Consider the following 27079-nt stretch of genomic DNA (forward strand, 5'->3'; position numbering starts at 1 on the left):
CATTCCGGCGTAATAATCAAGGAACTTTGCTGCAGTACCATGAGTGCAGCAGGCGCAATGATATTATGCCTATTGAGGCCTATTTTCAAAAAAAGTGGAGTGTTCCTTTAAGTGCATATTCTGTGTTACTGTGGATACTGAACGCCATTCATTTTGTGTATCGGTGGTTTATGAGCTGTTTCCCGGGAAACTGAAATTGATTGTATTTTTTATTTTTTTTCTTGACAAGTTTAGACTTTTCTGGCACCTGAACAATTTAATGCAATTTACCTTTAATAATACTTTAAATTTAATCGGGGCAGTCACCATTGCAAGTTTGTGGCAGTGTAAACAGACTTTCTTTCCAATCTTCTTCTGTATCTCAGCTTTCACCCAAATAAAAAGATACACATTCATATATATTGATAAATCATTGACCAAAAGCCTTGATGAAATAAAAAGTTATTATAAAGCAGTCTGAATGTCAGATTGAATGTGATTCACTATTTATGTTGCCAAAATTATATGACATGTGTCGTCATTGGAATACCATGTGATCATATCAATTAAGTTCTATATCACCTTCAAGAATTGCATGGAACTATTATATTCAGTTTCCTTGGATTGCAGGTAATAAATATCGATCTCCTATTGAGCCTTTGTTTAAGCACACTTTGCTCCTCCTTGAAATTTTATTGCAAGTGATAAACAGCAGCATAATCATGCACTATGATGGATTGCAAACACTGCTTGATAGAGGGAGAGGAAAATGAGCTTAAATAATGATAAATGTGCACATTTAGATTGATCTTAAAAATACAATGCAAAAATCTATGTAGAATGTGTATCTGTTTATTTGGGATTTTTTTTTAATCTATAATAAATATATTTATTTGCACCCTTTTTTCCTTGTGCAGCTTAAGTGTCAAATATCCCATACACATAATGTAAAACCATGTAAAAGAAGGCTTTAAAGATAACAATTAACTCATTTTGTAAGAATTGCAACATAATTCCAGCAACATTTGCATAGTAAATTTTGAGACTATTTTGGCGCATTGATTGCCTCTTTAATGTAGATTTATGTCTATATGTTTCAGGATCACATGTATGTTGATGATGCTAATCTGAAAATCTAGTGGCTTTACCTTCAAAGTGTTAAAGCTGCTGGAATGACTGCAAAAGACCATTTCAAAACAACTTTTGTGGCAAATAGCTTTTCTTTCATTGGGTCAATCACTTTTTATCATCAAATTGTGAAGATAAAATTCCAAGGAGAGGCAGAACGTGCTGACTGCACCTCAAATTAAAAAAAAAAAAAAGAAAGGAAAAAAGCTAAATGAATCATTCACTGTGAACACTATAAGTGTGATTATCAGTGAAACAGTTCCTTAGAATTCTACACTTTTAATATATAACCTATTTCAGCTCCTTAATTTAGGTGTGTGTGAATGACGGCACAGGTCATGTGATTTTGGAAACATAAATACTGATTCAGAATTCGTCAGGAAGTCAGAATTTACATTTTCATTTGATCACCAGCACACTGTAGCAATGTCAGCACCTGGTGGCTGGAGCCCAGTGGAGCCTGTCACTCCAGAGGTGGAGAAAATCTGCCTTGAGGTAGGAGACAGAAAATCACTCATGTTGTAAATGCGTTTTTTCTTATAATGTAGTAAAGATCATTTATTTTGGTGCTGTGAAATGTGTTGCGTAAATTATTTGTTGTCATTATTAAGAAAATGGGTTTACTTTTCACTTAAAGTCAAATATTTATATGTGTTTTCTGCTATCTAAACTAATAAACTCATACTTTTTTAAAATAATAATAAGAAAGATGAATATAAAATGTTTGTCTATATATTCAGGTGAAGTCACACATTGAGGAGAGGATTAGAAACAATTCTGGTGTTTACACTCCTATAAGCTTTGCTCATCAGGTTGTGGAGGGAATAAACTATGTGGTCAAGGTAAGTGAGTGTTTTTATTATGGATTTTGAGTTTGTGAATTCATCACTGAAACTCCTCCAAGGCAAAACTTGAATTCTTTCAAAATCAGCTAATCAGTTGTTGCAGTGTGTCCCAACCAGGTACAAAGTGAAACTGCATCAAGACACTGGATCAAGTGTATTGCATTCGTATAAAGACCTTATGTTTCATCTCTGCACTCCTTGTGTTCTGTCTTCTGGTTGTATTTCCACAGCATGAAGTTAAGATCTTATGGATTTATGAATGAACCGATCGTTTTTAAATCTTCCCGGTCTACTGACATTTGCAATGACATTTAAACATTACAATGCTCATGATAACTTTACTTAACTCTACAATAAGTAAGTCCACTTCACCAGTTAATTACTCTGTGACAGCGATGCCATAGAAAAGGATGCATACGTTCTTTCTCAACGCATTGCTGGACACACACAAATCTACTCAGAAAACCTCATGTTGCCTGTCATCACTGGCAGTGTGAACGGGGTTCACTGGAAAAGATCAGTTTTATCACAGTGTAAAAAGTGAAAAAAACTTGAAAAATGTTGTGTATATTAAACCCATATGGATTTCTCTCTCTCTCTCAGGTGCAGGTCGGTGTAGATTTGTGCGTTCATGCAATGATATTTGCAGCTCTCCCCTGCCATGGAGGGAAACGGACTGTGACTGGAATTCATTTCCCTCAAAAACTCAGTGACCTTCTGAAACCCTTCTGAAACAATTCTAACAACATATAAAATAGTCTGTCTTCTCTAATAACAGACACACACAATGATCTGCCATACTGTATAGAGGAACTATTGAAAACTGTTTTATTCCTCAATATTAAACTCAATCTTCAAACCCTCAGTGCCTGTGTCAGTGTGTTTATGAAAATGTGAAGTACACAACTTTACAAAAAATGTTTTATGCTGAAATAACTGAACACAAATATTTCTCACAATTCCAAATGATCAAAAAAAAAAAAACAACACTTTTTAAAAAAAGAGAAAAATTGCAGGATTTTTCAAATGAAATAAACCCATGAATATTTACACATCTACATTATATTTGCATTTATCCAATTTTTCTTTTTTTTCTTTGTTGCATTCAAGGTATATACTGCTGTGCAAAAGTTCTAGGCATGTTAGTATTTTCACCCAAAAAAGGTTTTAAGCCAGTTATTCATATCTTTTGCTGTATAGTGTCTCTAGGAAATATCAGTTTACATTTCCTTTTTTTTTTTTGCCATAATTTGTAGTAATCCAGTGAGATTTTTGTATGCACAAGGAGTGTTTTATATGCAATATGCTAGTTCAATAGTATATAACAATTAGTTCAAACTTTGACCTGTGGAGGGCAGTAATACACTTAGCAGTGTCTACACTGCCAGAATTCTAATAGAGGAGAAGAAGAAGAGAGCTAGTTCAAGATGAGCATTTATGGTTAAAACTTATATAATTTTCAATTTTTTTTCAGAAAATGAGTGATGGTTTTTCTAGATAAGACCCTTATTTCTCATCTGGGATCGTGTAGAACAATTTGAAGCTGCAGTGAAACTAATTTTGACTGTTTGGTGCCCATTGAAGTCCACTATATGGAAAAAAATCCTGGAATGTTTTCATCAAAAACTTTAATTTCTTTTCAACTGAAGAAAGAAAGACATGAACATCTTGGATGACATGAGTAAATTATCAGGAAAAGTTTATTTAAAAGTGGACTAATCCTTTGATACGGTTGCGTTCACACACAATACAGTTATTTATGGGAGTGACAACCGCATTGTATAACCGAACTCACACCTGTAAATTTTCAGGACTCACAACCGTATTCTCGGAATATTCGCGCTGTGTGAACAGAACCGCACTGGACAACTAGAGGACAACTAGAGAGCCGCTCTGCTAAGGTATTTTGTGTGTGTTTGCAAAGGATGTCACGCATGTGTGCAGCAGTTAAACACTCCGGCTAGCGTGTGTTTACATGCTGCTCTTGGTTAATGAAGTTTTGATGGATGAACTTGCGGTTCAGTTTGTCTTTTGTCATGTGAAAGTTATAAGTAACTGTAAGCTGCTGTGTGAACAAGACATTTCGAGACTCACACCTGTTAATAAATGTGGTTGTCAATCCCAAAAACTGACTGTGTGAACGTGGCCACCGTTTGCAGATGATCTCTACGCAAAAGCTGCGCGTGCTTGTGAATCTTTAGCTCCGCCCAAGGCACTGATGGCAGGCACGCCTCCAGGAGCTCTGCTTTTTTTGGGAAGACTCAGTACAGCGAGTATCATTATCTATCTTTTATAAATATGATAAAACTAAAGACTTTTCGGAGACATGAAGGATGCAATATTACTCTATATGTACTCAAGATTAACATGAGATTTGCAGAAACTGTAGCTGTGTCTGAAACCGCTCCCTATCCACTATATAGTTCACTATATTGGGTGTCGGCCATTTTGTAGTGGTGTCCTGAATTCTGAGTGAACGACTTCATTCCTTACATTCGTTCACTACTTTAAACCCACAATTCTCTCTGATTTCAGGTGTACATTCGATGTACACTTGGTGAAGCACCATTTCCCAAAATCCAATGTTGAGAGGGCTGAGAGCTCGTGTGAAAGAGCAGAAATGCGAGCGAGTGTAATCCAGAGATTACTTTACAGCTTGCTTTAACATTAATTTAATTTCTATTTTTACATTTTTTTTTTTACCTTTTAAATTAATCATTACTTGAATAAAACCTACTAAAATATAGGGAGACATTATTACATAGGCCTAGATGAATTTTTAAAATATAGGCTATTATTTTTATTATTAAAATATATTATGTTGGCATTAAATCAATTTAATGTGTTTTACTAACAGCAAGGTGTTTTAATAATTTGTGGCACTGTTGTTAACTCATTAAATAATAATTTAATAAAAAAAAATCGTTAATCATCTGTAGGTAGCGTATTCAAATCATAACGGTCGCCTGAGGTGCTCAAAGACCACGTCATCTGTGAGCGTGAGAGTTTCTAACAAACTAAAAAACTTTATTAAAAATAATAAATACATGAAATTATGTACACTTGTACACATTATGTACAATGTGTTTATTTTTGTTTGCAGTATTTTATAATATTTAATGATTATGAATACACAAGCATGACAAACCAATTATATAATCGATTAAACAAAGCTGGCATGGAGGCATGTATGATTACAAAATAGTCATTATGATTGTTATTAACATTATTTTATAATGTAAGTAACATGTCGGATAAGTGAATGAGTGAGCGTGTGTGGGATACTCCCCCCTTTAAAGATTACTTTTAGGCATATCAACTTAATTTCAGCTGTGCAGTTGATAGACAGGAAAATGGAGGCCAAACAGGGAGTGAATGATTTGTGACACAGGTCCTGATGTCTCTATAAAGTCAGTGAATTAAGGCCTTTGCACACTGAGTCTGAAATTTTCGCATACATTTTTTCGTATTGTTATTTTGGGATTGTTATTTTTGTTGGCAGTGTTACTGATGTGTGAGCTGAGGCTGCCGTGAAGGGCTGTCTATATAAAAATACATTCTCTATGCAGGTATGCACTGACGAACCATATTTTTGTGTTTTTAACTCCCTGAGGTCCGTTAACGCGCCAGCGCGTTTTGCAGGGTTTTTTTTCACATTGCAGCAAAACAGACTTAAAATGCTCCATCATTTTTTGCCATAGAGACATAAGTAATATATCAATTGAAACTATAGAATATCTTCTTTTATTTGTATACACTCAGAGTAAAAACAAAATAAAGAAAAACTAAAATGATGCATGATCTGTCCTCTCCCTCTGAACAAAGTTTAATCTGATAGTTCTCAGAAAATGAACTATAACTTAGTGAATACTAATCACAAAAAAATTAGACTTATGTCTAAAGACACGTTGAAATGTCGGGTTTTAAATCATGTAAGTCATATCGAAAACAAAAATTCTGTGCTTATGTAATCTGTATGAAAAGAGACATGTCAGAAGTCCGTGATTCAGCTCATTATCTGCTAATGCGGCCACGCCCACGGAGCCAGCGCTATTCAGAGGCAAATTATGAGTCAATACAGGCATACATCATCTCAATCGTGTATTTATTGTCTTGAAAAGTGTTTATCTGTATGTAAAAGCCATGGTTAGCGACCTCTGGAAGACATGCCGTTAGTTCCTGATATGTCATCTTCTTCTTTAGAATAATTTGTGGACTAAATGTGCACACAGAGCGCACTCCGGCTGCAAGTATGAATTGAAAACACCAGTCCTGAAATGTCCTCTTCTTCTTTAGAATAATTTGTGGACTAAAGGTGTACAGAGCGCCCTCCGGCTGCAAGTATGAATTGAAAACACCAGCGCTCATAGTAATGACATTGAATATAGAATAAATATAACTCCTCTTTATAGAAAATTGACATAAACATATGAGAACCCATCAATATTTCTCCAAATGTGCATGCTTTTAAACTAAAAACCTATATTCAGACTCTTTGCATCACAGAAATACATTATATTTTAAAGAATATAATATAATACCATTATTTTAAATTGAGCTGAGACATGATTACAGAGGTTTTTTTTACAGCCTGCCTGACTGAAAGGCCTCATTATTATGCAGCACCATTAGAGGTTCTTTATGCGATTCTTTTGTCTTCTCAGGTGAGAATCACCCATTATTCATGATGATTCACACCTCCACGCATACTGTGTTTCTTGACAAAAAGTGTCTTACAAAAACTAAATCAATATATTGTTTTATATGAACAAGTAGGCATTATAATTTTTTACATAATTCTGAAGCAAAAACTCTAGCCTACAACCTCCAAAACCCAGAAGTCTTGTAAACACAGATTTAAAAAATATATTTTTTTGCCTTATTTCAGTGATTTTTTTGTTTTTTCAATAACCACGCATAAACGTTATTCCTTCAAAAACACAAACATGTGCATACATGTTCCTCACATATTATGGTAGCCTAGTTTGTGCTGAATACAGTGTAATGACACTTGTGTCATTAATATGTTTATGAACAACTGAAAAAAGCACAAATGTCAGGGCATGTCAAAACTTCTCCTGGCCCCAAATCAGCCTCAGACTCCAGAGGGTTAAGCTTATACTGTTGTGTTTAATGCTCTGCCCTGTATAAGTTTGTGTACAGAGTTACTGCGATTTCTCAGTTTCTGTGTTTTCTCTTTTTTTTTTTTTTTTTCCGTCTTTCTCCTGAACGAAAGAGTGTTACTGATGTGTGAGCTGAGGCTGCTGTGAAGGCCTGTCTATATAAAAATACATTCTCTATGCAGACCCAATCCGGCGATCTCCTCTCGTTCTTCACTCATTCCAAACACAACGCAGACCACAGAAGCATATGGTTACACTTATATGCTAATATAGTTATCTTTGTAGTTTGTGCACATTTTTACTTTCTCAAAAAAACTCATTCTGTATGATTTATAAGCCTTTTGAAAAATGGGGACATGGGGTAATGTCCTCATAAGTGACCCTCTCCCTGTAATACCTATGTAATACCCATGTCATTATACAAATTTCTGTCCTGATATGTCATGAGCACACACACACACACACACACACACACAGCAATTATGTAAAAAAGTCTGAGTTGAATAAAAAGCTTTCAAAACTGATTTTTGTTATAATCCTTATTTAAACTAGACTACACTAGGGAAGCGAACCCGTAAGGAACGCTGCGGAAACCACTACCTACCCAGAGGGGAAGGAATTTACATGGAAAACATATGGACTGGCCCGCAGGGCAGAACGCATATGAGTCCCTGGGATGGCTCCACCTGAGTAGGGGGAGACTCATCTGACAGGAGAAAGCAGAAGCTCTGCTAAGGGAAAGACACGGGCTCACCGTAGGGAGTAACCGTGGACAATACACATATGGAATCACTCACGTAGAGGGATTGCAACATATGGAACCCAACCAACAGACAACATCGAAGATGGATGTTGGTCTGGCATCAGACACTCCGCAATGCCCGAGCCGAAGGTGGAGGTGGAGGAACTCGACAGGGTTCACCGAACGGGGAACACGACTGGAGTCAACAGATGCACATATCCTGCCCAGGGGGCGGGAGTGGCATTGCAAGCCGACACGAGCACAGGTTCAATGCGTCTACCGGCTGGTGGAAGCGAGTATACGGGAAGAACCAGCTTACACGTAAGCTAAAACCCTAGCAAACGTGTTGGGTGTCGCCCAGCCCACAGCTCTACAATCTGTCAGCGAGGCGCCATGAGCCAGCACCCAGGAAGAGGCCACTCCTCAGGTGGAGTGGGCTCTCAACCCGAACGGGCAAGGCACGCCCTGGGAACATAAGCCAGGGCGATGGCATCCACTAACCAGTGGGCCATCCTCTGCTTGGAGACAGCCTTTCCCTTCTGCTGGTCTCCGTAACAGACAAAGAGCTGATCTGAGGTCCTAAGCTTCAAGTTCTATCCACGTAAACACGCAGGGCGCGAACTGGACAGAGCGAAGCTAGGGCTGGGTCTGCCTCCTCCGAAGGCAGCGCTTGCAGGTTCACTACCTGATCTCTGAAGGGAGTGGTAGGAACCTTGGGCACATATCCAGGCCGGGGTCTCAGGAAGACGTGAGAATCCCCAGGCCCAAATTCCAGGCACGATTCGTCGACCGAAAATGCGTGCAGGTCCCCTACCTTCTTAACATGAGGCCAATGCAACCAGGAGGACGGTCTAAGAGACAGTACTTTTAACTCGACTAATTGCAAAGGCTCAAGGGATGACGCCGAAGTTAGCTAAGAACTAAGGTGAGATCCCTAGAGGGTAAGGAGGGTGGGCAAGGAGGATTCAGTCCCCTCGCCCCCCTCAGGAACCTGATGATCAGACCGTGCTTCCCCAGGGCTTGCCATCAACTGCATGGAGAAGTGCAGCGAAGCGGCAACATACACCTTGAGGGTGGAGAGAGACAGCCTTCGCTCCAAGCCCTCTTGCAGGAAGGAAAGCACAGATCTGACCGAGCATGATCGGGGGTCCTCTCGTCTTGTGAGAGGAGCACCATTCAACGAATAGGTTCCACTTCAACGCATAGAGGCTCCTCGTGAAGGAGCTCTAGCGGAAGTGATGGTGCCTACGACCGCTTGCAGGAGATCACCCAGAACCTCCGCATCCCGTCCAGGGACCACACGTGGAGGTTCCACAGGTCGGGACGCGGGTGCCATAGGAAGCCCCATCTCTGAGTCAGGAGGTCCTTCCTCAGAGGAATCGGCCAAGGAGGGGCTGTCGTGAGGAGCATTAGGTCCGAAAACCGGGTACGAGTGACCAATATGGAGCCACTAACAAGACCTGCTCCTCATCCTCCCTGACCTAGCACAGGAGCTGTGCGAGAAGGCTCACTGGGGGAAAACGCATATTGCGTAGGCCCCGGGGCCAGCTGAGTGCCAGGGTATCCGTGCCGAGCGACTCGCCGGTCAGGGAAAACCACTGGCTGAGGGCAGTTCCTGGGGAGGCAACAGGACTACCTGGGCCTCGCCGAAGTAGTGCCAGATCAGCTGGACCGCCTGGGGATGGAGCCGCCACTTGCCCGCAAGTGGAGGCTGCCGTAAGAGCTAGTAGGCTGCACGGTTAAGCACACCTGGGACATGAGTGGCCTGAAGCGACCTCAGATGCTTCTGACTCCATAGCAAGAGATGGCAGGCGAGTTGCGATATGCGACAGGAGCGTAGACCAGCCTGATGGTTGATGTACGCAACGGCCGCCGTGCTTGTCCGAGCGGACCAGTACGTGCTTGTCTGACAGCAGCTCCTTGAAGCGGCCCAGTGCTAGACATACTGCTAGCAACTCGAGGCAATTGATATGCCAATGCAGTCGAGGCCCCGTCCAAGACCCGAAACCGCATGCCCGTTGTACATGGCCCCCCATCCGGTGGTAGAGGCATCTGTGTGGACCACAGCGTCCAAGGGGCACTCCCGCCCGCAGGAACAAAGGGTCCGACCACCGGATGAGGGTAGGGCGGCAGCTCCGTGTCACGAGGACACTGAGCGTGCTGCGCTGCCACGGCCATCTTGGGACCCAGTCGTGGAGCCGGTGTTGAAGCGGCCTCATATGGAGCAACCTGAGCGGCGTGAACGCGGCTGCAGATGCCACATGCCCCAGGAGCCTCTGAAGTCTTTCAGTGGGGCCGCCGTCCTGCGCTTGAGCGAACTCAGGCAGTTCAACACCGACTGGATGCGCTCCTCAGAGAGGCGCACAATCCGGGCGACCGAGTCTAGCTCGAGACTGAGAAAAGAGATCCTCTGCCCGGGGGCAAGTTTGATCTTGTCCCAGCTGACCCAAAGACCCAACAGGCTGAGGTGAGCTAAACCATCTCCCTGTGTACGCACAACTGCTTCGCGAGCTGGCCAGGAACAACCAGTCGTCGAGGCAGTCGAGAATGCGAACGCCCTGTTCCTTGAGGGGAACAATGGCCACCTCCGCAACCGTGTAAGGCGTGGAGCGACAGGGCCAGCCCGAAGGGTAGGAGTTTGTACTGACATGCTCGACCCGAGCGCAGAATCGAGACATGAAAGTATGCATCCTTCAGGTCGAATGCTGCAAACCAAACCCCGGGACGGACGCACTCGAAAATGCGCTTCTGCATGAGCACCTTAAACGGCAGCCTGAAGGTACCGGTTCAAGACGCGCAGATCCAGGATTGGCCATAGCCCACCGCCCTTTAGGGTACAATGAAGTAGGGCTGAACCTGACTTCAAATCGGCTGGAGGGACCGGCTCGATTGTATCCCTCGCCAGGAGGACAGCAATCTCCACTCGGAGAACAGGTGCAATGTCCAACGACACCTAAGTGAAGTGGACACCCCTGGACGCCGGAGGACACCGGGCGAAATGAATCGCATAGCCGAGTCTGATAGTACGCATGAGCCAGCGGAACGGGCTGGGGGCACTAACCAGGCCTCCAGACACCGAGCCAGCAGAACCAAACGCACCACAGACGTACCGGGGGTGGGGCAGCGAACCAGAGTACGGGAACCCGACTCGGGCGGCGTGGTAGCGGCCCAGAGTGTGATCAGACTCTGCGAGGTAGCAGTGCGTATGGGAGACGGCACACGGGGCGCGGCCTGCACCAACACACTGACACCTGCTGGCGAGGTGAGAGGGGGCTGGGAGTAGCAACGCGGGGCGCTGCACATCGCCAGCCACACTCTTGGGACGTAGAGGATCGGAAAACAGTTCTTAGTGGGTACCGCTGGACTCCGGTGAGCCAGCGGCGGAACAGACCAATTCTCCACCCGGCCCTCCTCCGGGGGAGAAAGAACCGTTTACGTCAGCTCCAGGTCGCCATATCTCCAGGACCGTCTCCCGCTAGACAGGTGACTGCGGGTTGAGCGGGCTGTGTTCAAGGCCAGTTTGTGAGATGAGCGCATCGAGAAAGCACACTTTGACGACGGCACATCCCAGCAAGACTCGCCAGGGGTGTTTCTGGACCACCATGGTGGACATTGTCTGGCCAGGGGCCTGCGCTTTGATTTGCATCCTGCGTAGCTCAACCCCGACTCAGAACTACCCACATGCAATGAGTGCTTTGACCTACTGCAGACTTGCCAGGGGCCAAGACTCATGCAGGGCAGAGGTGGTGTGCCCGTAGCACTGGCACCCCACCCTAGGGGGTAGTGAGAGAGAAAAAACTTGTAGTGCAGATTATGACCCTCTTGGCGTTCCATATTAACGCCAAAAAAGGCCACAAACTGCCAAGTTTTTTCATGCACATCCGGGCTAAGCCAGGGGGCGGGGCAAGGCGAGTACGCGTCGCACGACACCCCCAGGGGCCCGGGAAAGCATGGTTGCCAAGTCTGAATCCGATTCAGCATGAGCACGCCACAACCGTGGGACGCTCAGCCTCATCTTCATGTTCAGAGCCCAACAATACTCTCTCCAATGTAGCAGTCGACATCTGATCCTCTGCTGGAGCCCTGACTAAGATGTTAGGTCCTCCATATTTATTTTAAGGAGGACCAGCAACACATGCAGAAGCTACCAGCCATGTTGGACAGTGAACGTGGCCGCCCAACTGGACGACACACGGCACCCTGGGCACCGACGTGGCCATGTATCTAAACATGATCCACCCACGAACATAGTCACAACATGTTTGCGATGCACTAGAGGAGTGGGGGGCCCACGGAGAATGACTCGGCGGGTATTGCCCCACTGTGATCCTCTGGTCACCCAGGCTTATTAACCAAAGTAGCACTTTTCTGATTCAGAAAAATAACTAGATCGGGGAACAAGTGAGGGGACTCCACCTCATTAAAGGCAGCCGAGTCTCGACCGTGCATCTAGAGCGCCAGACGGCAATTCGACGGCACACGGCGCGCTGAGCGCTCAAGCCCTTACGAGAAAGGCGAGCAAACGACGTGCCGACGTGGACATATTTCCATAAGAAAATATGACCACCCACAAACACAGTCTCAGCACGCTAAGCAGACATGAGAGAAAGTGATTGTGGCCGTCAGAGAGGATAGGAAACGACCGCCTCCAGAAACGCACAGACAGAATGACATCTTGAAAAAGACGCAGTGTCTGTCTGTGAAGCTCTTTTAGAAGGGGAAACTTCAGCTCTTTTGTGTCGAGACACACAGGGAGCGTCACGACGTGTTTAGAAAAACACAGGAGGAACCAGACCAAATCGCAGACCAACCAGTGGAATTACAGCGGAACGCTGGGAAAACAGTAGATGTTTCCACCCGGCTCATTCCAACTCGCGACCTCGCTGCAGGCGTCGTCACACCAACACAAGCGCCGAAACTTCTTCAGAGGCTTGAAGTTCAAACAGCCGCAGGACACCAGGTAGGCTCCGAAGCGAAAGACAGAGTGCGATTGCATCTGCCCCCCTTTTTATATCCACCTGTTAGGGGAGGTGCGCATTATGCAAATATCGCACGCCAATTCCATTGGCTTGTTTTAGTTCTCTCGAAGCTGATAGGGGCTCTCTAGCGATATCCCAATTCGTCGGTCACTACTGATGTACGTCGAACGTGACCGACTGAAAGGGAACTTCAGTTTTATATTTTTCTAGTTGCATTTGCCGGTTGTCAGTGTCAAGCCTGATGCATTTATGACCGTTTGTGATGAAACTTCACTGAAGCAGCCCACACAAACTGCATACATTGTGAAATGTCAAAACATTTTTGTTTTGTTTCCTGGAAAAACGAGAAAACCTGTGGATGAACTTCATATTACTAAATGGTAAATTATTTAGTATAATATTATGGTATTACTAAATGGTAAATTATTTAGTATAATATTATGGTATTACTAAATGGTAAATTATCAAAATCCTTAGTCCTAATCTCAAGAGATCATCAAACATGCTCTTTAAAAAAACAAACAAACAAACAAACTATTATTTATTTCTCAGTTGCTTTGGTACATTTCTCTTATTCTCTAAACTGTAAGTTTAATTGTTACAGCTGTTTGCTGGAACATCAGAACTCTATTTGATGTCTGCAAAACAAAAGTTGAACTGCAGTGTGTCAACCAGTCTGTTCTCACGAAATGCGTAGGCTACATGTATTTGATACGCAGTTTTCAGGTGCATATATGCACTTTGTAACCCACACCAATAATCCTATCAAAGGGGTTTACAGTGTATATCATATTCACGTTATAACAACTCAAACTCTTTACAAAAAAGGTTGAGTCATTATCACAAGGGGTTTGTCTATTGTTAGCTTTTACTGATTAGACAAGCATGTAAAGTATGGAAAAACACAACTGTAAACAAAGCAAAATCCCAAAACAAAACTGTGTTGAAGATATGAGGTAAAGTAAGTCAAAGTATACAATTGTTAGTCACAGGCAAACATAACAAAAATTGGTTGACTCTTTTTATAAACCCAAATGAAATAACCAAATAATGGAAGTTCAGGAGTAGGCTTGTCGCCCCTCAGTCCTTTCAAGCAAAAAAAAGTAATGATAAAGGTACTCAACCGTCCTTTTCTGCTTTGGGGTAGGTAGGGAATGTAAAGTCCTGACGAAAAAACAAAGTCCCCAAAAAGAGAAAAAAATATCAATCCAATCCACTAGTTTAAGGCCCCAAAGAAACAGGATATCCTCCAGCAGTATAAAGTCTCCAGAGAATAGTCCAAAATGTATATATCCTAGACCAGAGCGTGCCCTTATGAAAAAGGCCCCAAAGTCTAATACACAAATGTCTCTTCCCAGAGATCACTTTGGACAATTACACAGAGGTTAGCCTAGCACAAGCCACCTCACCCCAAACACCAAAAACTTTTTCCCCCCCCTTTTTAAAATGGCCGCCCTTCCCTTCTTATTGGTAGGCACACCATAATAAGAGTCCTTAGAGGCCAACAAAAGTCCTCAAAAAATATGCGTGTGTAAATGTTCAAAATCAACATAAATTAAGAAAAAAACTATGAATATACAAACATAGCATATACATAAGTGAGCGTCATGCAGGGCTTTATTGTGGCAGTGTCACAACGTAAAAACTCATTTTTGCGTATATCAATTGCACAATAAATACAATTTGTGCTATAGATGTAGTTTTTTATCTCAGATTCTCTAAACTGTTAAAGGATTAGTCAACTTTTAAATAAACTTTTCCTGATAATTTACTCACTCCCATGTCATTCAAGATGTCTTTCTTTCTTCAGTCGAAAAGAAATTAAGGTTTTTGATGAAAACATTCCAGGATTATTCTCCTTATATTAGACTTCAATGGGCACCAAACAGTTGAAGGTCAAAATTAGTTTCACTGCAGCTTCAAACTGTTCTACACGATCCCAGATGAGAAATAAGGGTCTTATCTAGTGAAACCATTGCTCACTTTCTGAAAAAAAATTAAAATTATATAAGTTTTAACCATAAATACTCATCTTGAACTAGCTCTCTTCTTCTTCTATATTAGAATTCCGGCAGTGTAGACATTGCTAAGTGTATTACTGCCCTCCACAGGTCAAAGTTTGAACTAATTGTTATATACTAGGATATTGCATGTAAAAATTAGTTCGAAACTTTGACCTGTGGAGGGAAGTAATACACTTAGCAGTGTCTACACTGCCTGAATTCTAATAAAGAAGAAGAAGAGAGCTCAAGATGAGCATTTATGGTTAAAATGTATATAATTTTCAATTAAAGAAAAAGAAAGTCATGGGTGGGACATGTCCCCACCACTTTTTGCCAGGGTCGATATTGTCCCCACCACTTTTTGAAACATCTCGCGGCATGGATGTATACAAATTTAAAAGAAACATCTCTAGTTGACTAGCAATTCATTCGTTTGTGTTAAATAATAGGCTATCTGGCACTGGGATGTGTTGTTTTTGAAATTATGTTGACTGCTCGTTGTCGCTGTTATCAGTGGCGCAACAGTGTTCTCTTGGTGCTCGTGCACACTGCGTAGTATTCACATGGACGAGCGCTTCAATCCATTGGTTAACACCTTTGCGGCCAGAGACTCCATTCGTTCTGGTGAAATCACAAAACAAAATACACATGAACGTGTCCCTGCTCTTGATATACAATCACTGATCTTTCGTTTTAATGAGAAAAAAAAATAAAAAATAAAAATATATATATATATATATATATGACACAAGGGCGAATTAGAACTCAAAACCTCTGGTACGCTGAACGAAAATGCTGCCTCTCGTCCATCTGAACAATCAAATGTTTTTTGCGGATCCAGGTATGTATTGACAAATGTAAACACTGTCGAGGCTAGCAATATTTTGTATTTTTGTAGATGTAAGGATGAAACTATAATATTAAACATGATCTATTTCAATAAATTTTGTGCATTTATTATTGTAATGATAGTTACAGTACCCCCCCAGTAGTGTTTGGCGATCATACACCAATAGAGAGTCTGTAGTATTAAAAACAGCCAATAAAAACACAACAAACATCCATACAACCAGGAGCAGGAGACGGCCGGCCACATACACTGGCGCCATCTTTAGAGCACAGCGGTTTCAGCAGTTCGAGCACTGGAACCAATTTAATTTGTGAGTTATTTATTGTTGTGTAATAAAGTTGTTTCCATAAGTGTATCAGGGATGGGCAGAATTTATGATATACGTATTTCAAATACAAAATAGTATTTTGTAATTTGTAATTGATAGGGTTGATGAAAATGGCTTCGTATTTTGTATCAAAATACTTTCGTGTTTTGTATTTTTGTATTTTTAAAATACTGTAAAATACTTTGTGAGAAGTCTACATGATGACATCATACAATTGCAGCCTCTGATTGGTGCTTACTCAGTAGTTTGCAGAGACTTGTTGCGATCAGAACAGAAAATTGATCCATATGGAAGAAGATGGTCAAGAAACGTGCAGGCTGCCAGCTTTCCATCAATTTTTTGCATAAATTACTATACTTTTTAACAGTTCAAAACGAACACCTAAACTTAACCAATTTACACAATGTTCTCCCCATATATTTATGATTAACAATGATTAACAATCAAATGATTAATTAGTTAGAAACTAGTTGCTATGAGGTGTGTAAGACTTGATTTTCCTGCTAAACGAAAACTAAATCAAGCATCCTGCAATAAAGCAATAAAACTCTCCTAGAGAAGAAGATCTCAGAGAAATAGCAAGGGGCCAACGCCTTGCCCTTACTCCAAAAGGACAACGCCTCCCCCACCACACACACACACAAACTCTCCTTTCCCCCTGACTGAAAGTTATTCAACACGTATAATGTAACTTATGTACTTATTGTTTTTCCCTTTTAATGTTTGGTATCATTTTAAAAGTCTCAGTGCAATTGGTAAAATGGTCTCAGTTTCACAGCAGTCACTAGAATTATGAAGAAGATGGAAAATTAAGGAAAATTCTTTTTGGGTGGTGTCTCTTCTCCTCTCCCCCAAAACAGGTGTTGGTGTAATAAACATTTACGATCCTTTTGTTCTGGTCCTGGTATAAAAGGTAAAGAGCAAAGCAGTCATGGGGGATCATCTGTAGGAGAGGCCCCCAAAGAGATGGGTGAATGTCTTTATATGCATTTCTTTGAGTAATCAATGTTATGCATTTATCATTTCTGAATTGGCTTTAATTGGTTATGTGTGTAATTGACACGATACACTTTTACCTGACAAATAAAATGTTATATTTGATTTACTCTGTATTCTGCTGATATCATTATTACCAGTAAATTATGGGAGCGTAAATCTGTGTCCAGGGTAGAACAAACTGAAGGCGCATGAATGAAGGAGCAGTAGGCACTTCATCTGAAGACCTTTTGATTTCTGTTTACCACTGATTTAGCAAGTTGTATGGAAGTGGCTAAATTAAAATACACTTTTGTTCGAGTGAGCAGTAGGCAACCGACTAAAGGTATTAGCCAACTTATTACACCCTCTGACGAAGATCAGACTGGCGAGATTATGTCCGTGAGTTTACCGCGAAATCCCGGGGCGAGTATCTCTGTGCGGCATCGGGTCCCTAATGACTGAACAATTGAAATATGGAATATCCAGAATCATCAAGTATCTAAATTAATGCATAACTAATGATGAATTTCTAATTGGAAACACAAGCTAAGTGTAAGAATCATTTGAAATTGGAGTCAGATTAAGCGAGTGAAATTAAGTGAACTTAATAGAGACGCTGAAAAGGCATACACGCGTTAACCTTCGCCCGGGGGCGTCGGAGTCCGTTTTTGGGCCGATGCAGGGTTCCTTACAGGTGCCATCAGTTGTCTTCTTATAAATGACTTGTCATTGAGTCAGTGTTGCTGGTGCAAAGTAGGACCTTCATTACCAAACACCAAGTAACTAAATTAGGATACAATTATGAGTCATTCTCAAACATTATACTGTTGGTTACTTGACAAATAACGTTCATCTGGGAGATCACAGGGATAACGCTGCTAGAGATCGCTCATTCAAAACAAAGGCATAGCTCGATGACACCTTGATTTCACGGAATTATGGGAGGTGTTGTCTTCACGTCTACAGCCGGTGGAAAAGAATCGGGACGGGACTCAGGCAGAAATCATGTTCATTGATGTGATAATTAATGTTACTGTAAGCAGAGCATGGGAAGATTGCTAATGAGAGACGAGCGCGACACACGTCTCGACAGCAGTGGATCTTTTATTATGCCACAGTTGCTGCTTCCGCTTCTTCTGGTCATGTGCACGTGGGGTAAAGCAACACTGTTTATTATATTAGATACATTTGTGTGTTGAAAGCTGTTATATTGCTACTCTGTGCTTTCACTCGGCGGCTGCTATGAGACACTTGTTGCACACTGCAGTAAACTAGGTCAATATTAGTCAGGGCCGGTTGGAGGACCCTGACTCTTCTCCCTGCTTTAATATTTGTATATTGTAATAATTTTACTGTTACACTCCAAATTAACGTAGAAACAACTTAAAGCAACAACTTTAAAAAAAAAAAAAATCTGTGGCCTGGCCCTAAATAAATGTATCCATATACATTTCCTACCTGTCTAACAGTATATAGTTGAATAAATTTATCAAACACTTTATGCAGTCTTCACTGCAAAATTATAAATAAAACATAAGCCTTACTAAAGCAATTTCTTTAATAAATTCAGTTGCCTTTGTTCTTTGATGAACATTACTGACAGACATTAGGCTGCTGTGACTTTAAGAGCTGCCGCTGCGAACATGACGCGGATCTGACGCGCATCTCCTTTTCTCACAACTCTTTAAGTTAATTTAAGACGTTATTTAACTCTTTTAAGACTACTCTTATGAAGATCCTGGACAAAACACTCATAATTATGTGTGTTATAGTTTGTTCAATAGTGAAAGGGAACTTAATATTGGTGCGCATATTTCTGTCTATCTGTGAGTAGTGTGTTAGCAGGGAAAGTAACTATTGTCTTACTTTTTTCTTTTTTTTCTTCTTTTTTTAAATGTCAAATAACTTGGATGCCCCAAATATTAAATATGTTAAATAAATGAAATGTGAAATTTCTCTGTACTGTACTACACATGTTGGTAGCCATTAAAGAAAACGTATTTAGTTTAATATTTATGTTTAAATAGGCCTATTATAATGTTATTTTTAAATTTAATCTTTTTGACTATGAAAAGTGAACAGCATGAGTAAGATGCATCAAGATGCGCAATATATCTGGAGACATGGAGTGGGTCGGACATGATTTTGACCACTTCATCAAGTTTTGTTTTGTAGAAAGTCTTTCTTTAAAGTGAATTTCGTTTTGTATAAATTGTAATTAATTATAATAATAATTTTAATTTTAATCAGTGTTTAATCAACCAATTGCCTGGATTTCATAAATAAGAAGCAAATATAGCAGAAAATATAATCATGTCATGAAGGCGTGGGCGCGATCACTTGCACGTGAACTTGGCTGGCGTTTCCCAAAAGCATCGTAAGCCTAAATTGATCGTAAAAACGATCATATGAGTGATCTTAATATTAAGGTCTGTTTCCCAAAAGCATCGTAACTTAAGTAGTACTTGAAAATGATCGTAGATCCACAAGTGCTCTGGAGTAATCGTTAAGTGCATCGTAAGAAGACAGAGTTATGAGGAAACCTACAGGACAACCGGCAGATTACACCTTTATTCAAGTGCAATGTGTATAACATAGCTAAGGTTTTGACTGTATTCCTCTTAAATAGAAATAAACATTTCTTCGTTTACTACTACAAACTGATAACGGTCAGATAAGTATGATTTGAACCATAACAATGCAATTCCACTAATGCCAACATAATTTTCGAGTCTATTTAAAAGAATATTGTCATCAATAGTGTCAAAAGCAGCACTAAGATCCAGTAACACTAATAGAGAGATACAACCACGATCTGATGATAAGAGCAAATCATTTGTAACTCTAACGAGAGCAGTCTCAGTACTATGGTACGGTCAAAATCCTGACTGGAAATCCTCACAGATACTATTTCTTTCTAAAAAGGAACATAGTTGTGATACTGCCTTTTCAAGTATTTTTGACAGAAAAGTGAGATTTGAGACCAGCCTGTAAGACTAATTCTCTAGGATCAAGTTGTGTTTTTTTAATAAGAGGTTTAATAATAGCCAGTTTAAAAGTTTTTGGTACGTATCCTAGTGATAAAGATGAATTGACGATATTAAGAAGAGGATCTATGACCTCTGGAAGCATCTCTTTCAATAGCTTAGTTGGTATAGGATCTAACATACATGTTGTTGATTTTGATGATTTAACAAGTTTAGACAATTCTTCCTCTTCTAAAGCAGTAAATGAATTGAATTTTTTTTCAGGGACACCACAATTAGTCAAATAACAGCCGCGCTTTGCAGAGTTTATTGCTTGTTTTGCGCACTTAAACGCTGTGTTGTTGTAGCATTAGTTTCGATTTGACCCATTCACGGGCTTTAGGCTTTGCAGTGCTAATTTTCAAGGCGGGCTTGGCGGGAGTAAACATTCTTAAACTCAAGTCATTTAGAAGTGAGCAGGAGTAGCGAGCCAACAGTGGTGTCGGCAAGAGCGCGTAAGTGTTTTGCTTAATATCTGTTGTGGTCAGTTGCTTCGTTTATTATTTGCTGCTAGGAAGGATTAATTCGTATCAGTGCCTGTCCTATTTTCTACCTTGACTATAATTGTATTTAATTGTACTTGTTGGAAATAAAAGCCACGCTTTGCAGAGTTTATTGGTGTTATTGCTTGTTTTGCGCACTTAAACGCTGTGTTGTTGTAGCATTAGTTTCGATTTGACCCATTCACGGGCTTTTGGCTTTGCAGTGCTAATTTTCAAGGCGGGCTTAGCTGTCTTCAATCACGTGTTAATAAGCAGTATATTATTGCGTGTGCGCACTATCGCGGGAGCATCAGCGGGTGCGTTCAGCCTCCTCGTGTGAAGACCGACTCGGGTAAAGAGCTGTGACTCTACCTGCGCGACTCCACCGAGCAACGACACTGGTAGGCACTTAAGTTTCTTAATTTCCTTCACACTTTTTCTTTATTCTCAGCATGTGCTTTCAACACATTCCTGTTGTCTCTCGGTAACGCTCCACTAACCCACGTAAAAGGCAGCGCAATGTATCTAACCTGCGCCCTATTTACTCGTCTTCTAATACTAATACTCCGCTCTCCGTCTCTGTGGGTCTATGGAATTGTCAGTTAACAAAGCTGACTTCATTCCAGCCTTTGCTACTAATTCTTCTCTCAATATCTTGGGCTTGACTGAGACCTGGATTCGTCCAGAAGACTCAGCAACCCCTGCCGCTCTCTCTAACAACTTCACTTTCTCTCATACCCCTCGCCAGTCTGGGAGGGGTGGGGGCACAGGTCTTCTCATTTCTGACAATTGGAAATATTTGACTCATTCCTCCCTTTGTAATAACAATTCATTTGAGTTTCATTCAATTACAATCTTAATTCCTGTCAAAATTCATATTGTAGTAATTTATCGCCCCCCAGGCCAACTGGGTACCTTTGTAGAGGATCTGGACATGCTGCTGTCCTCATTCCCAGAGGATGGCAGCCCACTTGTACTTTTTGGTGATTTCAACACCAAATATTATTCTTCGTGAACATTGGACCAAACTCAGGGCTGTAGAGAGGAAGTGGCACAAATCAAAAGACCAATCTGACCTAAGTAGCTATCAATCTCTGCTCTCATCCTTTTCTGACGAAATTTATGCTGCTAAATCGTCCTATTTCCACAACAAAATCAACAGCGCTTCAAACACACGCACACTTTTCAAAACATTCAATTCTCTCCTCTGTCCCCCTCCACCACCACCCACCTCATCCCTAACTGCTGATAATTTTGCTAATTTTTTCACTGACAAAACATCTACCATCAGCAGTCAGTTCTCCGCTCCCCACACACAAGAACTCAGACCAACCACACACACAGCCACACACCTCCTCTCTTCATTCTCCCCTCTCACTGAGACAGAAGTATCCAAACTTCTCCTCTCCAGCCATCCCACCACCTGTCCTCTAGATCCCATCCCCTCATACCTTCTACAAGCCATCGCTCCTGCCCTTTAACCAGCACTTACACACATTATCAACACATCTCTCCACATTGGCACTTTCCCTAACACATTCAAGCAGGCTCGGGTAACACCACTGCTTAAAAAAAAACACATTAAACACGTCTCTTTTAGACAGCTACAGACCTGTCTCTCTCCTACCATTCATAGCAAAAACACTTGAACGAGTTTGTAACGCAGCTCGTAAATATGGAAAGAAGGAGGCGGGAACCGGAGAACGTTCAACAAAACTTTAATTCAAAATAAACAAAGAACAAAACGAAAGTAATGCCGGCAGACCCTCGCGGACGTCTGCGGGCCACACAAACATAATAAAACACAAAATAATATCCAGGCCTGGTCCTCTCTCGTCCTCCACGGTCGTCGCTCCTCCTTTTATGCTCTCGGAGCTCCTCCGTGAGAGACTCAAGGCCGGTGCGCCTCCCAGGTGATGCTTGTTATCACTTGCGTCACCGGCCTCGCGCCGTTCCCTCACGGCTCTCGCCCGCCCTGGTCGCCACATACCCCCATCGCCCCTCGCAGGCCGGGGGGTACTCCCGAGACTGCGCTCTACTCCCCCCTGTCTCGGCGGCTGCAACACCTGGGGGTAAGGACAGATGAAACGAGAGAAAGGAGATGGAAGCAAGGGGAGCGACAGGACAAGAGAGGGGAGAGAGGAAAAAGAGAAAAAAAAATTCTTGGTCCGGTTCCCCGACACACTGCCGCTTGGTCCTCAGCCTGCCAAGAGGCTCTTCTTCGCAGTGCCATGCGGTGGCACTGGACGCTCGGTGGACGGCCCGATCCGCGACCGCCTCCTGGCGGCCGGCGATGGCTCCTCCGACTGAGGGCAGCTGGCAGCAGTTCCTCGTTCCCTGCTCCTCCCCTTTATGGCGGACGGCAGCAGGCTCCGGCCCATGGCGAACGGCGGCGACTCCCCCGCTCCCTCTTGGACAGCAGCCACCCCACCTCATCCCAGGAGCACGGCATCCGGGTCTCCGTCCCACCTTTCACTAGACTCCAGCACCACCGCCTCGGGCAGCCTCTCGCGGTCTTCACACTCCCGCGCTGCCCGAACTCCTCAGCACCACGATCCCCCTCAGCAGCGAGGGCTCTCCGACAGCATGTCCCTCCTTCCTCCCGGGTTTCGGCACCAATGTAACGCATGTAAATATGGGAAGAAGGAGGCGGAAACCGGCGAACGTTCAACAAAACTTTAATTCAAAATAAACAAAGAACAAAACGAAAGTAATGCCGGGAGACCCTAGCGGACGTCAGCAGGCCACACAAACATAATAAAACACAAAATAATATCCAGGCCTGGTCCTCTCTCGTCCTCCACGGTCGTCGCTCCTCCTTTTATGCTCCCGGAGCTCCTCCGTGAGAGACTCAAGGCCGGTGCGCCTCCCAGGTGATGCTTGTTATCACTTGCGTCACCGGCCTCGTGCCGTTCCCTCACGGCTCTCGCCCGCCCTGGTCGCCACAGAGTTGTTTTCAACCAGGTGTCATATTTCCTCTCACAGAGCAACCAATTGGACGTCAATCAATCTGGTTTCAAGAGTGGCCACTCGACTGAGACTGCACTGCTGTCGGTCACTGAATCCTTGCGGATTGCAAAAGCTAATTCCAAATCATCAGTTCTCATTCTGCTCGATCTATCTGCTGCCTTTAACACGGTGAATCATCAGATCCTTCTGTCCATCCTCTCATCAGTGGGCATCACAGGTACTCCACTTCACTGGTTCGAATCCTATCTCTCAGGAAGGTCTTTCAGGGTAGCCTGGAGAGGGGAGGTATCCAAAACTCATCAACTGACCACAGGGGTTCCTCGGGGTTCAGTTCTTGGACCCCTCCTCTTCTCCATTTACACTACATCACTTGGTCCCATCATTCAGGCACATGGTTTCTCCTACCATTGCTATGCTGATGACACACAACTCTTCCTTTCATTCCAACCAGATGATCCCACAGTAGCTGCACGATTCTCAAGCTGTCTGGCGGACATCTCGGCATGGATGATAGAACATCATCTACAACTCAACCAGGCTAAGACTGAGCTTCTCGTCTTCCCTGCCAATCCGACTCTAAATCATGATTTCAGCATCCAGCTAGGTACATCCTCAATTACCCCATCAAATTCGGCCAGAAATCTTGGAGTAATCCTTGATGACCAACTGACCTTCAAAGACCACATTGCTAAGACAGCTTGGTCATGCAGATTTGCACTTTACAATATCAGGAAAATCAGGCCCTTCCTAACAGAGCATGCAACTCAACTTCTGGTCCAGGCCCTGGTCATTTCTAGGCTTGATTACTGCAATGCACTTCTGGCTGGACTGCCATCATGCACAATCAAGCCTCTACAAATGGTTCAGAACGCTGCAGCATGTCTCATCTTTAACGAGCCCAAAAGAGCCCACGTCACGCCTCTCTTCATCTCTCTGCACTGGCTACCACTTGCAACTTGCATCAAATTCAAGGCGCTGACACTTGCTTACAGATCTACCACAGGCTCAGCACCCTCCTACTTCCACTCACTCTTACGAGTCTACACTCCTACCAGAAGCCTACGCTCACTAAATGAGCGAAGGCTTGTGGTACCATCACAGAGAGGCATGAAACCACTCTTCAGGACATTCTCGTTCACTGTTCCTTGCTGGTGGAACGATCTTCCTGCCTCCATCCGGAATGCAGAATCCTTGGCAATATTCAAAAGACAGCTGAAAACTCATCTCTTTCATGAGCACTTAACCTCATCTTAAAAAAACAACAACAACTTCTTATTCCTATCCTTTCACTTCCTCTAATCCTTCTCTATTGTAGTTTATGATACTCTGAGCACTGCCTAAACTTGTATTGTGAGCACTTCCTGCGTCTATTTGCCTTGTCATGATGACTCGCTTGTTGTATTCCTCACTTGTAAGTGCTTTGGATAAAAGCGTCTGCCAAATGAATAAATGTAAATGTAAATGTACAATGCACTGTCTGACGCGATAATGTAGTAGACGGTTGCATGGTTATAATTTTTTCTCTAATATTATCAATCTTGCAAGTAAAGAAGTTCATAAAGTCATTACTGCTGTGCTCTTTGGAAACATCAGAATGTTGAAGCTTTATTTCTTGTTAATTTAGCCACTGTATCAAATAAATACCTAGGGTTGTGTTTATTTTCTTCTAAAAGTTTTGAAAAATAGGCCGCTCTAGCAGTTTTTAAGGCCTTTCTGTACTCAATCATTCTCTCTCTCCACAAAATACTTCTAGTTTTGTTTTCTTCCAGCTGCGCTCCATTTTTCTGGCTGCTACCTTTAGGGCCCGAGTGTGCTCATTGAACCATGGCATTGGATTAATTTCCTTAATCTTTTTTAAATGCAAAGGAGCAACTGAGCCTAATGTGCTGGAAAAGACAGAGGCAATAGTTTCTGTTGCAACACCGAGGTCTTCTAAGCTGTCTGGTATACTAACGTGATGAAACTGATCAGGAAGATTATTTATAAAGCGATCTTTAGTGGTAGAAGTGATGGTTCTACCATATTTATGGCAGGGAGGCAGTTTAGCTGCCTTGACTAAATGTAGTATACACAAGACTAGATAATGATTTGAGATGTCGTCACTCTGCTGCAGAATTTCACCTGTTTGACGGAATTCATCTGTTTTCACTCACCTCTTTAAAGTTAATTTTAGTGATCTCCGACTGGCGAAGTCAAACATCATTAGTGCCGACGTGAATAATAATTTTAGAGTAATTACGATTAGCATTAGCCAGCACTTTTACATTTTGCTTTGAAATAGAAATAGAGTTCTGATGTTCCAGCAAACAATTGTGACAAAAGAACTTTCAGTTTAGTGATTAAGAGAAATGTGCAAAAGCAACTAAGAAAAACTGTAATAGTTTGAAAAACAAACAAACAAACAAAAAACAGCTTTTTTGATGATCTCTTGAGATTAGGATGAAGGATTTTGATAATTTACCATTAATGCCATACTATAACTAAATAATTTACCATTTAGTAAAATTAAGTTCAACAGAGCAGATAATGATTTGAGATGTCGTCACTCTGCTGCAGAATTTCATCTGCATCAATATCGATTCCATGGGACAATATTAGATCTAAAGTATGATTATGACAATGAGTGGGTTCTGACACGTGTTGTCTAACACCAACAGAGTTTAGAATGTCTGAAAATGCCAATCCCAATGAGTCTTTTTTATTATCTACATGGATATTAAAATCACCAACAACAAGGACTTTATCTGCAGCTAGTACTAACTCTGATAGAAAATCAGCAAATTCTTTGATAAAGTCTGTATAGTGTCCTGGTGGCCTGTATACAGTAGCCAGCACAAATGTAAACTTACATAATGTTATGTAAATTACCATCACTTCAAAGGAATTATATTTGAAAGACTTTTGACTAATACTTTAAATATTACTATAAATTACAGCAACACCTCCCCCTTTGCCTTTCTGACGGGGATTGTGTCGATAATCATAACCTTGAGGGCTAGACTCATTTAAAGTAATGTAATCGTCCGGTTTTAGCCAAGTTTCCATCAAACACAGCACATCTAGATTATTGTCTGTGATAATATCATTTACAATAAGTGATTTTGAAGAAAGGGATCTAATATTTAACAACCCAAGCTTTATCATTTGTTTATCATTATTATCTCTATTTTTTATTTGTTGAACATCAATTAAATTTTTACCATTAAATGGGTTTGGAAGTTTTTTGTTTTTACTAATTTGGGGTACAGACACAGTCTCTATGTGATAATATCTAGGTGTAAGAGTTTCTATGTGTTGGGAATTATCTGACTTCTGTAACGTGAGGCAGCTAGCGGATGGTCGGTTTAGCCGGTATGTCTGCTTCCTGACTTGGGCCCCAGTTTGTCATGTTTCAGTTCCAAGACTATGTGCCATATTACTAGAGAGAAGAGCAGCACCATCCCGAGAGGGATGAATACCATCTCTTTTCAACAGGTCAGGTCTGCCCCAAAAACTTTTCCAATTATTTATGAAACCTATATTATTCTGCGGACACCACTTAGGCAGCCAGCCATTGAGTGATGATAATCTGCTAACTATCTCATCACTCCGACGAACAGGAAGGGGACCAGAGCAAATTACTTCTCCTGACATTGTACTTGCGAGT

At 42.0% G+C, this 27079-nt stretch overlaps 1 protein-coding gene across 1 annotated transcript; it reads left to right on the top strand.

The window, feature by feature from the left end:
* Positions 1-1498: 1498 nt before the first annotated feature.
* Positions 1499-2809, top strand: LOC137035118 (cystatin-A-like). Its single transcript, XM_067408429.1, has 3 exons — positions 1499-1602; positions 1848-1949; positions 2556-2809. The coding sequence occupies exons 1-3, from the start codon at positions 1534-1536 to the stop codon at positions 2682-2684; spliced, it is 300 nt and encodes a 99-aa protein (XP_067264530.1). The 5' UTR covers positions 1499-1533; the 3' UTR covers positions 2685-2809.
* The last annotated feature ends 24270 nt before the right edge of the window (positions 2810-27079 follow it).

The sequence above is a fragment of the Chanodichthys erythropterus genome, chromosome 13 (genome assembly GCF_024489055.1).
Source record: "Chanodichthys erythropterus isolate Z2021 chromosome 13, ASM2448905v1, whole genome shotgun sequence".
Classification (NCBI taxonomy): domain Eukaryota; kingdom Metazoa; phylum Chordata; class Actinopteri; order Cypriniformes; family Xenocyprididae; genus Chanodichthys; species Chanodichthys erythropterus.

What these genes read in the sequence shown, in the direction of transcription:
- LOC137035118 (XM_067408429.1), top strand. Translation starts at nt 1,534, where the DNA reads ATGTCAGCACCTGGTGGCTGGAGCCCAGTGGAGCCTGTCACTCCAGAG. An exon ending in TGGAGAAAATCTGCCTTGAG is followed by an intron (nt 1,603 to 1,847) that starts GTAGGAGACAGA and finishes CTATATATTCAG; the next exon opens with GTGAAGTCACACATTGAGGA. An exon ending in GAATAAACTATGTGGTCAAG is followed by an intron (nt 1,950 to 2,555) that starts GTAAGTGAGTGT and finishes TCTCTCTCTCAG; the next exon opens with GTGCAGGTCGGTGTAGATTT.